This window comes from Antechinus flavipes, chromosome 4 (genome assembly GCF_016432865.1).
Source record: "Antechinus flavipes isolate AdamAnt ecotype Samford, QLD, Australia chromosome 4, AdamAnt_v2, whole genome shotgun sequence".
Taxonomy (NCBI): Eukaryota; Metazoa; Chordata; class Mammalia; order Dasyuromorphia; family Dasyuridae; genus Antechinus; species Antechinus flavipes.
Genome location: NC_067401.1, coordinates 179,551,758 through 179,566,978, shown reverse-complemented (window position 1 = coordinate 179,566,978; position 15,221 = coordinate 179,551,758). Strand labels below are relative to the sequence as shown.

At 33.6% G+C, this 15,221-nt stretch overlaps 1 protein-coding gene across 1 annotated transcript in view; it reads left to right on the top strand.

The window, feature by feature from the left end:
* Window positions 1–15,221, top strand: part of TBCD (tubulin folding cofactor D) — a 430,774-nt gene that overhangs the window by 242,190 nt on the left and 173,363 nt on the right. The window contains 1 exon segment of the mRNA XM_051995656.1: window positions 1,899–1,979. Coding sequence (XP_051851616.1) covers window positions 1,899–1,979 — 81 coding nt within the window.

Sequence of the window (15,221 nt, the reverse complement as noted above, 5' to 3'; positions counted from 1 at the left end):
ACTTGTGATTAGCTTCCTTTCTTGTAATCCCCTAATTTTAAGTAAGATATAGCTTTATCCACCTACATTTGTGTTTTTCCTTATATGAAGTTTACATGTTTAATTTTTAGGAAAATTAGTCTTGGAAAATCCCCAAATGACCACATTGCGTATATCTCTACAATTCAATTAATCTAGGAAAGATCACTTCTAATATAACCTTAGCTTTAGCAAACTAAATTATATCAGAAAAATGTAGGTAAAGCTGACTTATTGTTCTGCTCATAGTGATAGTGAAGGCTTTGTTTATTATTAACCAAATAGCTATATGATATAACCAAAATATATAGCATAGCTAGAGTATTAGATCTTGAATAAAGAAGATTCAAATCCTGTATCAGACACTTCCTAACTATGTAGCCTTGAGTTAGTTACATAACTAACTAGAATTTCCTTGTCTTTTCAAATGAGGGAAGTGGTCTTAGTAACTTGCAAGATCTTTTCCACATCTACATCTATGATTCCATGAGATATCTGATATATGTCTAAATCTATGTAATCCGATCTAAATTTAGTAATTTAAGTAGCATCTCATAGAATAAATAAATGAAAAAAAGTTGCTTATATTTACTGTGTACTAAGTACTGTGCTAAGTATGGGGTTACAAATATAAAAGTGAAGCTGTCTCTTCCTTTTAAAGAGATTACATATTCTAATGAGGGTGAAAAAACAGAAATTGTTAGAATCCTTACAAAGTGTTCACTCATTAGAGTTGATAGAGACAATAATTATTTAATTTAGCATGGTTCAGTATGATTGATCTGATCCGATGAGGAGATGTTATGGGCCAGAACTTGAAACAAGATACTAATGGAATTGAGGAGACAATGTTTAAATCTAATTTAGCATTGATCTAATCCTACAACAAATAATGGTTTCCCAGTGATATAATGATTGGTGTGTACTCAGTGAACAGCATATAAGCAAGAAGCTCTCAGGGCCAAAGAGTACTCTGGGAGATACAGAAGCCCACAAGCACACTCTCGGAGGCAGAGTCAGATTCATTCCATCTTTGTGCTGGCTGGAGGCTGAAGAAAACAGAGGCAAAGGACAAGCTGCCAGAGCCCTTGGAAACAAGCAGAGAGATAGGCCTCTAAGAAAGCTAACCAGGCCCAAGACTTGGAAGGAGAAAATAAAAGTTTGGATTTTATCAACTGGCTGTATTTGAAGTATTATTACTCTGAACTGAAATTAAGGCTGCCTCCGAAAACCTCCCCAAGAAATCTGCTCCCAGAGAGAATGATCATATATATATTATACAAAAGAAGAGAACACCACAAGAAATAGTGGCCAAGAAGTCATGATTTGGGAAGTTACTGAATAACCATAGTATAAGTAAAACAATAGGAAATCCATCAACATACTCTTTCCCGAAGCTTTTTTCATGTCAGTTTTATTCCAGTTATAACTAGAAGAGAAAGGTGGAAAGGACAAAAAAATAGCTGAGGTTAAGGTGAGAATGCTTAGTCTTAGGGAGTGCAGAATCAAGTATTTTAGCTCCTTAGAAGTATGGGATCTTGTGATCTGGTTTGGTTGCTAGTGCAGCAGGAATAGACAAGGTTGAAAGTGGCTGGGATGAAGATGAGGATGTAGGGTCCTAGAAAGTATATCAATTTTGAAAAGCAGAGTGTATGTATAAACCAGAGTTAGTCCCAGGGATTCAAATTGATTTATAATAATACCATTAAGTAAGTGTTAAATTTTGAACTGCCTTGGGTATCATTAGAAATCTCAGATTTATCTATCTATCTATGATCTTCTGCTTTGACCTGATCACATATGATATCAAAACATGCTGAAATTGAAATCTGAATAATGTAAAGATGTTAACATGTACAAATACACATTTTTTTTTTTAGTGTGAATATTGCTGGCTTTAATGAATATACTCAATCAATGATAGACCATCTTATTAATATGAAGATAAACCATTGGGATGGGTAAGTATCTCTCTGAATATGTGTTTGTATGTTCTCATCCTTAAAAGAAATCTTATTGTTGTTTTTTTTCTTTTAAAATGTAATGATTAAATTTTACTTAAATGTTTTAAATAAGATTATGCATGCTTTTTCTTTTTTTTAATTTCTAAAGCTTTTTATTTACAAAATGTATGCACAGATAATTTTTCAACATTGATCTTTGCATAGCCTTGTGTTTCAGATTTCCCCTCTTTCCCCCAACTCCTTCCTCTTTGCATGCTTTTTCAACATAAATACCTGACAGTTTTATTTTCCAAAACATTTTCTGTGGATACCTAGAATTTTAGTTTTCTAAATTTTAGTTTTACTGCTTTCATGAAGCAGTAAAGACTTCTTAAATACCGATTGTCTTTGTGGATTATCTGTGTGTGTGTGTGTGTGTGTGTGTGTGTGTGTGTGTGTGTGTATCTATCTTTGGCAAGTCCTTAATATAGTGGCTCCAAGGTCATAAATATATAAATGGATTTCTGTAAGCATAATGGTAGAAAGTTAAATTCAATTTAATTTCAAAGTAACTTTAAGTGTACTTATATGGCTTCCATTTGACAGCAGATATGCACATATACTATCACCACCCTGACTCAGAACTATGACGACAGCTATTGTTTGCTCAAGTTGTCTCATAAACAAGATAGGCAGGTTTTAAAAGCAATTTTCATAATTACAGTAGCAGCCACAAACTATCTTAACATTTCATTGGTAGTTAAATCTAATACTTCAAAAGAAAACTCTAGGTATATAATTCAGAACATAAACAGATCATTAGTGTTGTGAGACATTAAAACTGAGTATAAGAAGATTGAATTAATTTCCTGTAGAAAGTTTTGTCACTGCTACCATTTCTAAATTGGAACTAAAGAGAAATGTACCATTAAGCCCATGAGGAAATAAGCTACTTTATCACATTACTTGGCTGTTCTCTTTCCCAGATAACAGGCAGATGTCACTACTCTTCCTTGTAGAAAGTTCTTTTCAACGTCAGGAATAGTTGTGTGCTACCTTTTGAGATGGTCAGTTCTTTTCAAATAATCATTTAGCTTTACTGATTGTATAATAGGGAAGTGTAAGTAAAGAATGGAATGTGTATTGGGACATGAAATTTAGGTTTTTCTGTTCTGAAGCTGAAAATTCTTGTATCAGGATTAAATCTATGTTATGTTTTGTTTCATCTTTCCCCTGTCCTGTCTCTCTAGAAAATACTTCTTAGGTTTTTTTCTTTGTTTTTCTTACATTTCAGAGGTTGTATATATTTCTTATGGTGCAAATTTAGCTGCCGTCATGAAACTAAAACATCTATTCATCTGAGGATTTTAAATCTATAGGATTGGGCCTGGAAGAATTTAAGTTGAGTGAAATTAGATAATAGGATGAATCGCAGAATTAGAGAATTTTAAAATTGTAAGGGGCCTCAACAACCATCTGATTCAACCCATAAACAGAAAATACTTTAATATACCCAAATGATCATCCTGCCATTGCTTACTTGCCTCCAAGAAAGGAAACCCACTGGTCCATTCATTCCTCTTTTGAACATTTCTGATTATTGGGACATTTTTCTTGATAGCAAGCCCTGACTTGCTTATTGTTTTTTGATTCTGCCTCTAGATTCAAACAAAACAAGGCTTAATACCATTTCTACATGATAGCCTTTCAATTACTTGAAGACAATTGTCATGACTCCCCTAACTAGTTTTCTTTAGAGTAAACATGCTCAGTCTATTCATCTAATTCTTATATGCCTTAATAGATTCAAAGTCCTTCATAATACTAATTGCCTTCCTTTAGACATTTCCTAACTTAATCAATGTCTTTCTTAAACTGTGGTCGCCAGAATTGAATAAAATATTCCAGATGATGTCTGATGAGGACAGAATAAAATGGTGTTAATATCCACTTAAGGCAGCTCAAGATATAAGCTTGTTGTCCACTTAAAACTCAGATCCTTTTCAGAACAATTGTTTTCTAGCCATGTTTCCTATACCTTTTATTTGTGGATTTTTGTACCTAAGTGCAAAATTATTTAAATTTATTTCTATTGAATTTCATCTTACGATGAATGATGGCCCACTACTGTAACATATTAAGATCCCTTTGGATCCTGAGTCTGTTACTTAGCACATTAGGACTTCTTCTCAACTTTAGGCCATCAAAAATTTGATGGGCAAATCATCTCTGCTCATAGATAAATTACTGATAGAAGTTTTAAATAGCGTAGGGTCAAGCAAAGATACCTGGCATACTTGTCATATTAATGTCACATTGGAAGTTTGTACTGAATTGATCAGATTATGTTATATACTATATCTCATCCTTATCTCCTCATCTCCACAAAAATAGTATAAGTTTATGAAAAACATTGCTAAAATCTAAGTAAATTATATTTGTCATATTTATTTCGACTAGTTTAGTAATCTTATAAAGAAAAGAGATTTATTTGGCTTGACCAGTTCTCATGAAGCCATACTGTTTCTTTGTAACTATTACTTCCCTATCTTTTGATACCCCCTTTTCATTCCTTCAGATAATTCTGAATTTTACAAACACCCTGAAAAAGCACATTTCCATATGTAAAACAGAACAAAAAAAGAGAATTACATCATAATTGATAAAATCATGAATATCTATTGTAGAAAGCCAGAACTCTGGAGAAGTATACTTGAAAGAAGGTGTTAATTCAGTGGAATTGATAAAACAATGGTTATCTAGTTTAGCATGGTGATTAATAGTTTTCTAGTTCAGTATGATTGATTTAATCCTACAACAAGGTGTTAATTCACTGGAATTGAGATAATGATTCTCTAGTTTATATGCACTTAGTACTTAGTATAGTTCTACAAGTTGACACCTATTCTACAAGATTGACACTTAAGATGATGTACTTATAATAGAGTGTATAAAAGCTTAAGAGATCAGGGAAGGAAGACAGACTCGGAGATAGACAGAGGACTGGTGTCTGGAGCTCAGGCTCTCCGACTCAGACATAGACTTGAGAACAGACTAGAGGAAGAGACTTCAAGATAGAGACCCTGTAGTGGTTGGCCTGTCTTCCTTCATTTCTCCACTGAGGCCAAGGTCCATCTGAAGGTCCCCCAGAAAGTTAGCCCAGCCCCAGGGAAAGGGGACAGACCATGAAGGAGATAAAAAAGACTTTGGACTCTATCCCTGACCATTCTTGTGGTGATTACTCTGCTGAAACCAAGGCCCATTTTGAGGACCTCCAGAAAGCTAAACCAGAACATTACCATCTATTATAGCTATATATTTTTTAATTTTTAAAATTTACTTTAAATAAGTGTAAAATGAGGGGGGGGGGTGGGAGAAGCATATTGTCCTGTACACAGCAGAACATAAGAGAGGATTCAATATAAAGCAATACATTTACATTTCAATAAAACTTGTATAATAAATACTATACATTGTTTTCTTAGCTGACTGGCTTTTCTTTGCTTCTTTGTAACTTTTTTATTTTTGTTCTCTGCTGTATACTTTTTATTTTCTTTTTCTCCTCTCCATCATCCCCTTAAAGAAGACTACAAATAGGCACATATATGTGTGTGTGTATATGTATATGTAAATACATATGTACACATAATACATATATTTATAGTACATATACATATACACATATAAACAGATGTATAATGATATCTATAAACATACATATATATATACTCATACACATATATGTAAGGCCAAATTATGCTTATTTCTACTTGCCATCTATTTCTCTGAAGATGGATAGTATCTTCTTTCATAAATACAAGTCTTTCCATGTTTTTCTAACTCAATATCTTGTCATTTCCCTAGACTAGGAATATTCCAACCCAATCACATTCTAACTGAGAGATTGTCTGTAAAAGTTCCCCTCTCCTTAGTTCCAAGAGCTTGAGCTCCTGCCTATTTTCTCTGCCCTCTTTGAATGAATCCTGGCTGAGGCTCCTAGCTTTATGCTCTACACTGAGTATAAACCAATCGTTATATCACTAGGAAACCATTAGTTGTTGTAAGATTAAATCAATTATACTGAATCATGCTAAACTAGATAATCATTGTCTCCTCAATTCCACTTAGTACCTTGTTTCAAGTTCTGGCCCATATCATCTCCCACTTTCTTTTGTTTTAGAACATAAGGTGGTCACTCTCCCTGACTTCTCAAGGAGGTGAGAACTCCAAAAAGGAAGGTGATCAAGCCTTCCCTGACTCCTCAAAAAAGGGATGAAAACACCATAAAAGGAGGTGATCATGCCCTCCCTGATTTCTCAGGAAGAGAGATGAAAACCAGAGGAAAATAGGGAATCAAACCAGATGACTGGGTTTCTGAAGGGTCTCACTTTAAACATGTATACATAATATCAACATGGGAAGTATTACACATAATTACATAAATTACATAAGCACATGTAACACAGGCTAGTAGTGATGTAACAAATAACACAAATCAACATAAGGAATTATACATGTCCATAAGTCCTAGAAATAGTCCAAAAGGAATCTATTGTCCATTACTTCATGTGTGTAGGGAATCCAATGATTCCAGCAAGTTTTGAAATCCTGCAGTAGTCTCATCATGTCTCAGAGAATCCAATGATTCCTGCAGATTTTGAAGTTCTAAAACAGTTTTATCAACAATTTTTTATCTCAGGAAATTCCTGCTAGTTCTGAAGTTCTATAACAGTCTTAACAATTTTTTATCTCAGGAAATCCAATGATTCCTGTGGACTTTGAAGTTCTGTAACAGTCTCATTATCAGCCATACTCTTTCAGTGTCAGATGTTTCTTAGGTCTTCTCCTTTGTTTTGAGTTTTTTTTCTCTCTTTCTGATCTCTTTGATGTACAAGGTAAATACAGCTCATTGGCATCCATCTGATTCCTTCTCTATCTGTAGAGAAAAAGCAAACCCTCTTCCCCAAGCAGTTAACCTATCTAGTCCTTTCCATTCACCACTTTCTGGATCTCTCCACATCACCTGGCGATTATCTAAAGATAGTGGAGCTGCTCACACTGGACACTGCCCTTCTGGTGGGTTATAAAACCTGTCTGCCAAAACCACTGCATCTTTATCAAAAATTTAAAAAATCAATGCTAAAGAGAGCTAAATTTAGAAGTTCTCTAGGACTACCTGTGGCTCCCCCTTTCTTTTATTTTTGGAGGAATATCTTAATGTCTCTGTTTTTCTTCTCTACTATTGCCTGTCCTTGAGGATTAAAAGTTATGTCAGTAGTGTGTAAAATCTGAGTGTGCAAAATTTTTAGAAGTAGATGCAGGTCCATTATCTGTTTTTATTGCTTGTGGCACACCCATAATTGCAAAAGCTTGCATAAGGAATTCAGTGACCACTTGGGCAGTCTCTCTGGCTAGTGGTATTGCAAAAGTCAATCCTGAAAAGGTGTCTGCTACAACATGGATAAAAGACAGATGGCTAAAAGATTTATAATGAGTTACATTTGCCAGATTTCATTGGATCTCAAACCACGAGGGTTCTTCCCTGGAGGGAGCATAGGAGTGTGGAAAGAAAGGCAAGCTGTACAGTTTTTTATTATGCTTCTAGCTTCTTCTTTTGTTATTCCCAAATTGTAAATGTAAAGCTCAAGCAGCCTGATGATATTTAGAATGAGATTCTTGGACCTGCTGAAATAAAGGAGTACTGGCTAACATAGTTAAAAGGCTATCTGCCTTTGAATTTCCATCAAAAATAGGACCTGGAAGTCTACTATGTGACTGGACATGTAAGATATAAATCTCACCTCGATGCTTTCTCACTTGCTCTTGAAGTTCCTTAAAGAGCTGATATATGTTAGAAGCTACAAATTTTATTTGGGCTATGGCAATTCTTTGTACCACACCTGCTGAATAGGCTGAATCAGATATTATATTTAAATCTCCTGGATAATAAGTAAGAGCTAGCATGATTGCATACAATTCATTCTGCTGAGTGGACTGAAAAGGAGTTCTGACTATTCTCTTTATGATTAAATCATCAGAGTATACAGCACAAATATTATGTTTGGATGCATCTGTAAAGATCCTTTAAGGTCCTAAAGGTCCTTTAAGAGGAACCTTAGCAACCTTTTCTTCAGCAATCACCAATTATGTAATAGCCGGGTTATCTTTAAAGGAGACCCCATGTGTAAAATTTGGAGCTGTGGCCAATAAAATTTGCCACTCTGGGATGGTTTTACAGCATAGATTAATTTGTGTATTGGTATAAAAGGTGTATATCTTGTCAAGTCTTGTCCCAGATAATTGTATTGCTTGCTTAATGGCCTTTAATAAAATTCTAGCCACAAGCACTGGGTAAGGAGTAAGGCTTTGTTCTGGTTGTGCCAGGAGGTTCACCCACTCTATCACACTGTCTCCTTGATGAAGGATTTCTGTGGGTGCCTCTTTTGTTGCAAAAACTGATATTTCCTAGGGTCTTTGAGTGACTCTTTCAACTACATTGGATAAAGCCAGTTCAACTTGTCTCAAAGCCTCTTGAGCTTCTTTTGTAAGCTGGCGTGTCTCCCCTTAAAATATCACATAATGGTTGTAATTGATAGGTAGTCAAGCCTAACACTGGATGCATCCATTGGATATCTCCTATCAATTTCTGAAAGTCATTTAAGGTGATTAGCTTCTCTGTTTTTAAGGACAGTTTTTGTACTGTAAGCACCTTAGGGTATACTTCATTTTCTAAATATTGAAAAGGAGCATGCCTTTAAATTTTTTCTGCAGCTATATGCAATTTGTAGTTACTTAGTGTTTCTATGGTCTTTTGTAAACATGTTTCTAACATTTGTTCCTCAGGTGCACACCCCAAAATATCATCCATATAATGTAACAATATTACTTTTGGAAATGCTTTTCTTACTGGAGTAAGAGCAAGCAGCAACATATATTTGGCACATAGTAGGGCTATTTTTCATTCCCTTTGGCAAAACTGTCCATTCATATCTTTTATAACCAATCATTATATCACTAGGAAACCATTATTTGTTATAAAATTAAATCAATCATACTGAACCATGCTAAACTAGATAATCATTGTCTCATCAATTCCACTAAGTTAGTGCCTTGTAAGCATCCATGTTTTCAAGTTCAGAGTTCTGGCCCACAAAATAAGATAATCAAAATTCCTACCAAATTCCTTTTATGACATATTTATAGTGCTGCTATCTAAATCTGGAAGGGCCAAAACAGGGGGAAAAATTATAGACCAGTTTCCCTTATGAATATTGATGCAAAAACTTTAAATAAAATATTAGCAGGATATTCCCAAGTTAATAATTGTATGATCAAGTAGGATTTATATCAGGAATGCAGGTTTGGTTCAGTATTGGGAACACTGTCAGGATAATTGATCACATTAATAACCAAACTAACAGAAATCATATGACTATCTCATTAGATGCAGAAAAAGCATTTAACAAAATACAACACTCATTCCTATTTAAAAACACTAAAGAGCACAGGAATAAATGGAGTTTTCCTTAGAATGATAAGTAGCATCTGTCTAAAACCATCAGCAAGCATATTGAAGCGTTAGCTTTAGCAATAAAAGGAGAAAAAGAAATTGAAGGAGTTAGATTACACTCACAATTTGCAAAATACTTTTCCTACAAATAAAGTTGGATGTAAGTAATTAGAAGAATATTAAATGCTTTAACATTAAGCTAATGTAATAAAAATGACAATTCTACCTAAATTAATCTTTTATTTAGTGCCATACTGAAAAAAAATACAATTCATCTGGAAGAACAAAAGATCAAAAATTTCAAGGCAATTAATGAAAAAAAATAAGCAAAGGAACATAGCTTCACTGTACCTTACCTAAAACTATTTTTGTACTGGCAAAGAAATTCCAAACAATGGAATAAGTTAGGTTTACAAGATGCAGCAGTCAATGACTATAGTAATCTAGTGTTTGATAAATCCAAAGACTCTGACTTCTGAAATAAGAAATCACTATTTGGCAAAAATTGCTGGGAAAACTGGAAATTATATGGCAGAAACTAGACTTTGACCAACAGCTAACCAAGGTTTCAAGATTTAGATATAAAGGGTGATACTATAAGCAACCTTAGAGGACAAGGGATAGTCTACTTCTCAGATCTATGGAGAAGGAAAGGATATGGTTCAGAGAAGAATCAGAGAACATTGTGAAATGTAAAATTAATAATTTTGATTACATTAAATTAGAAAGGTTTACACAAACAAGATCAATGCAGCCAAGATTAGAAGGGAAGCAGAAATCTGGGGGGAAAATTTATAGCCAGTGTTTCTGACAAAAGCCTCATTTCTACTAAAACATAGAGAATTGACTCAAAATAATAAGAATACAAGCCATTCTCCAGTTGATAAATGGTCAAAGGATATGAACAGAAAAATTTTAGATAAAGAAATTAAAACCGTTTCTAGTCATGGAAAAATTATCTAAATTACTATTGATTAGAAAAATGTAAATTAAGATACTCTAAGGTACCACTTTGCATCTCTCAGATTGACTTAGATGACAGAAAAATATAATGACAAATATTGAAAGGGATGTGAGAAAACTGGGACACTAATGCATTATTTATGGAGTTGTGAACTGACCCAACCATTCTGGGGAGAAATTTGGAACTGGGTCCAAAGGGGTATCAAACTGTGCCTACCCTTGATTCAGTAGTGTCTCTTCTGGGTCTGTATCCCAAAGAAATCATAAAAAAGGGAAAACAATCCACATGTACAAAAAATGTTTGTAGCAATACTTTTTTTATAGTGGCAAGGAAATGGAAATTGAGTAGATTCCTGGCATTGGAGAAATGGCTGGACAAATTATGGTATATTAATGTAATGGAATATTATTGTTCTGTAAGAAATGATGAGCAGGCTGATGTCAGAAAAAACTGGAAAGACTTACATGACCTGATTCTGAGTGATGTAAACAGAACTAAGAGAACATTGTATACTAGATTATGTGATAATCAACTTTGGTGGACTCAGCTCTTTTCAACAATTCAGTCAATTCATATAGACTTGTGATGGAAAGAGCTATCTGCATCCAGAGAGAGAACTATGAAGATTGAAGGTGGATCAAAGAATAGTATTTTCACCTTTTTTGGTGGTGGTGGTTTGTTTGCTTGTTTGTTTGTTTTTTTCCTTTTTCCTGTTTTTTTTTTTTTTTCCCCATTTTTGATCTGATTTTTCTTGCACAGCATGATGAATAGGAAATATGTTTAGAAGAATTGCACATATTTAACCTATATTGGTTGCTTCCTCTAGGAGAGGTGGGAGGGTGAGAAACAGGGAGAAAAATTTGGAACACAAGGTTTTTGCAAAGGTAAATGTTGAAAACTACCATTGCATGTATTTGGAAAAATAAAATGCTTTGAAAAAAAATCCTTAAAGAATAATCAAAATTGCTATAACATACTTCAACAATGTTTTTACTTTATAATATTGTTTAAATTGGATATTTCTAACTTTATATCTTCTTTCCCCTGGTTTTTATGAAGTTCCTGACCTTTTCTTCCAATTAAACTTTATTGTTATTTTTTCCAACTTAGGAAAATAATTTTTAGTAATTAATTAGAATGATATATATATATATATATAGATAAAATTGTCATTTAAAAATTACATGATTTTACCTATCCATGGACAATAATTATTAACTAGCTTTACCTCTAACTTTACTTGTATAAAAAATGTTTTATGTTTATATTTATATATGGATAAATTCATTCCATTCACATTTTAAGGTATAATTGCTTGTTGTACATTTTACTTATAACTATTTGCATATTTTCCTTTTTCCTATTTTTCCTATCTTTCTCATCTTATTCCTATCCCTCCTTACTTTTTTGTTTACTTCCACTTACTACTTTAACCTCCTATTTCTCAATTGCTTCTCCAAGAAACCCTACTTTATCCTCTCCTCTCAACCTATCCCCTTTCAATCTTCTTCTCTCTTGATTTAGAAGATTTTTATACCCATGTATGTGTACATATGTATATACGTTTGTAGGTATGTATAATGCTCCCTCTGTAATCCATTCCTGATGAGACAGCTTTCAACATTACCTATTTTTCCCCCTACTAACTTCTTTTGTATTTATTTGTCCTTTTTTTTTCTGACTTCATTTGTATGAGATAATTGAATCATCACATTATATTCTCTCAGCCCAAGCCTTTCTTTCAAAATATATAAAACTAAACTGATCAATTTAGTCATTAAAAATTGATTATTTTTTATATATAAATATGTATAGTATACATTCAATAATAATAATCCCTTATAATTGATCATTAATGTTTACTTCATATTCTGAATTTTCTCTTATGTTCTGTTGTTTTTTCTACAGATTTCTAAGTCAGTTTGTTATTTTTTTAAATTTTTATTTTTTTAATAACTTTTTATTGACAAAACCCATGCCAGGGTGATTTTTTACAGCATTATCCCTTGCACTCACTTCTGTTCCGATTTTTCCCCTCCCTCCCTCCACCCCCTCCCCTAGATGGCAAGCAGTCTTTTACATGTTAAATAGGTTACAGTATATCTTAGATACAATATATGTGTGCAGAACCAAACAGTTCTCTTGTTGCACAGGGAGAATTGGATTCAGAAGGTATAAATAACCCGTGAAGAAAAACAAAAATGCAAGCAGTTTATATTAGTTTATATTCATTTCCCAGTGTCCTTTCTTTGGGTGTAGCTGCTTCTGTCCATCCTTGATCAATTGAAACTGAATTAGCTCTCTTTATCAAAGAGATCCACTTCCATCAGAATACATTCTCAAACAGTATTGTTGTTGAGGTATATAATGATCTCCTGGTTCTGCTCATTTCACTTAGCATCAGTTCATGTAAGTCTCGCCAATCTTCTCTGTATTCATCCTGCTGGTCATTTCTTACAGAACAATAATATTCCATAACGTTCATATACCACAATTTACTCAACCATTCTCCAATTGATGGGCATCCATTCATTTTCCAGCTTCTAGCCACTACAAACAGGGCTGCCACAAACATTTTGGCACATATAGGTCCAAAAGTCAGTTTGTTAAAAAAAAATTTTTTTTTTCCATTTAGGATTATACTGAACTTTCCTGAGTAAATTATCTTTGCTCATAACTCTAGCTTTTTCGCTCTATGAAATATAGTATTCTAGGACTTATGGTCCTTCAATGTAGTAGCTGCTAGGTCTTGTGTATTTCTTTTTGTAATTTATTTATTTAAATTTTCTTTTTCTTGTTGTTTCCAATATTTTTTTCCTTCCTAGGGAAATTTGAAACTTGGATATGATATCCCAATACATTTTATTTCCAGGGTCTCCTTCAGGTGGTGATTGGTGGATTTTTTCCTATTTCTGCTTTGACTTCTTCTTTTAGAACTTCAGGGCAATTTTCCTTGATAATTTCTTATACTGTTGTATTGATTCTTTTTTTAAATCATAATTTTCAGGCAGTTTTTCTAATGAGATGTTTTACATTCTATTTTATTTTTCATTCTTTAGATTATCTTTTATTATTTCTTTGTGTCTTAAAATGTCATTATCTTCCCTTTGCTCAATTCTTGTATTCAAGGAATTATTTTCTTCCAGTTTTTGGTTCTCTATTTCAAGTTGGTTAACTTTCTTTTTATATTTTCTTTGATTTTCTTGGTTTGCTTTCCTCCTCCCTCCATTTTCCCTTGATCTCTCTAATTTAGTTTTTAAGGTCCTTTTTAGGTTCCTTTAAGAAATCTTTTTGTACTTTCAGACCATTTGATGTTTCTTATTGAAAAAAGTAGTGATTTTTTTTAAGCTCCATTATCTTCCTCTGAATAAGAACCCTGATCTTTTTTATTTCCATAGTAACTTAGTAACTATCTCTGGTTGATCCTTTCTCTTTTGCTTGCTCATTTTATTATTATTATTATTATTATTTAACTTTTATTTTATTTTTAGCAGCTATTAATGTGATCAAAATTCTAGTCCTGAGATACGGGAAATCATGCCTCCAAATCTCAGATTCTCTTTATTGTTATTTTCTGAGATCTGTGCTCAATCTTGGTTTCTACTCTCCATTCCTAAAACTGGGTTAGAGCCTCTGGTTACTGTTCCACAAATAATCTTACTCCCTGCAATCCCTTTGGTGGCTACAAACTATACTTGTCCTTTTTTCTCTGGAACTGAAACCTAGGATTTTGCTTATCTGCAAGTCCTTATTCCTCTAACTACTGCATTTTCCAAATGTGTGCTAGCTCCTTCTTCCTTGCAATAGCAGCTCAGCCAGAGACTTCTCTGGTCAGTACAGATGTATTTAGCATTCCTTGACTTTGGAAGTCCTGTTCTACTTAGCTGTCTAGATTGTCAAAGAGATGGAAGTTTCTTAGGCTGCTGCTGCCTTCTAACCCCAGCTGCCCTCAAGGCTTATTAGTTCATTCCACAAAATTGGCCTCAAGGTGTTTGCACTTTATTTAGGTTGAACCTCTGTCCCTTGAGGTCAGGTCTTAGAGAGCTTCTTAGATTGTTTTAGAAGAACCATTGCTTTACCTTGACTTTTGTTTCTTTCTGCTGCTCTACATCCCCTCTGAGGTAATATAGAAGAAATTTTTTTCTGGGGAAGAAATTTTGAGAGCTGAAAGTTTTCTGACCTGCTCCACCATCTTCCCAGACTACTCTCTCTTAGCTTACTTTTTATAAAAGTAAAATAACAACAATAATTGCTGTTAACAGCTAGCATTTTAAAGCTTGCAAAATATTTTTAAAATATCTCATTTTATTCTTAAAACACTCTTAGGAAATAGATGAGGAAACTGGAGCAGAAAGATGTTAAATGATTTGTCCAAAATGACACAAATAATTAAGTATCTGAGGCAGAGTTTGAATGGAGCTCTTTCTTACCAATTCCTGATGCTCTATCCATTGCATCATATATCTACCTTTAGTTTAAAAAATTAATTGTGTTACTTTCAAGGTTTTCTCGCATGTTTATATTTCTTTCTGTACTTTCTTCTTTTTTGTGCATTGAAAAATGTTTCAGTGACCATCATTTCCTTTTGGGGTGGAGACATATTACTAGCCTCAGATCTTCCTTTAAAATCTCTTCACTCCTTTAGTGGGGGAAAAAAAAAAAAGAAAAAACAAACTTTTGTAGCCAGTTACCATAGACAAAACAAATCCATTTAGTAGACATGTCTAAAACAGTACATTTCATTTGCACCCATGAGCCATACCAATAGGTTTACTTTCAATAGTTA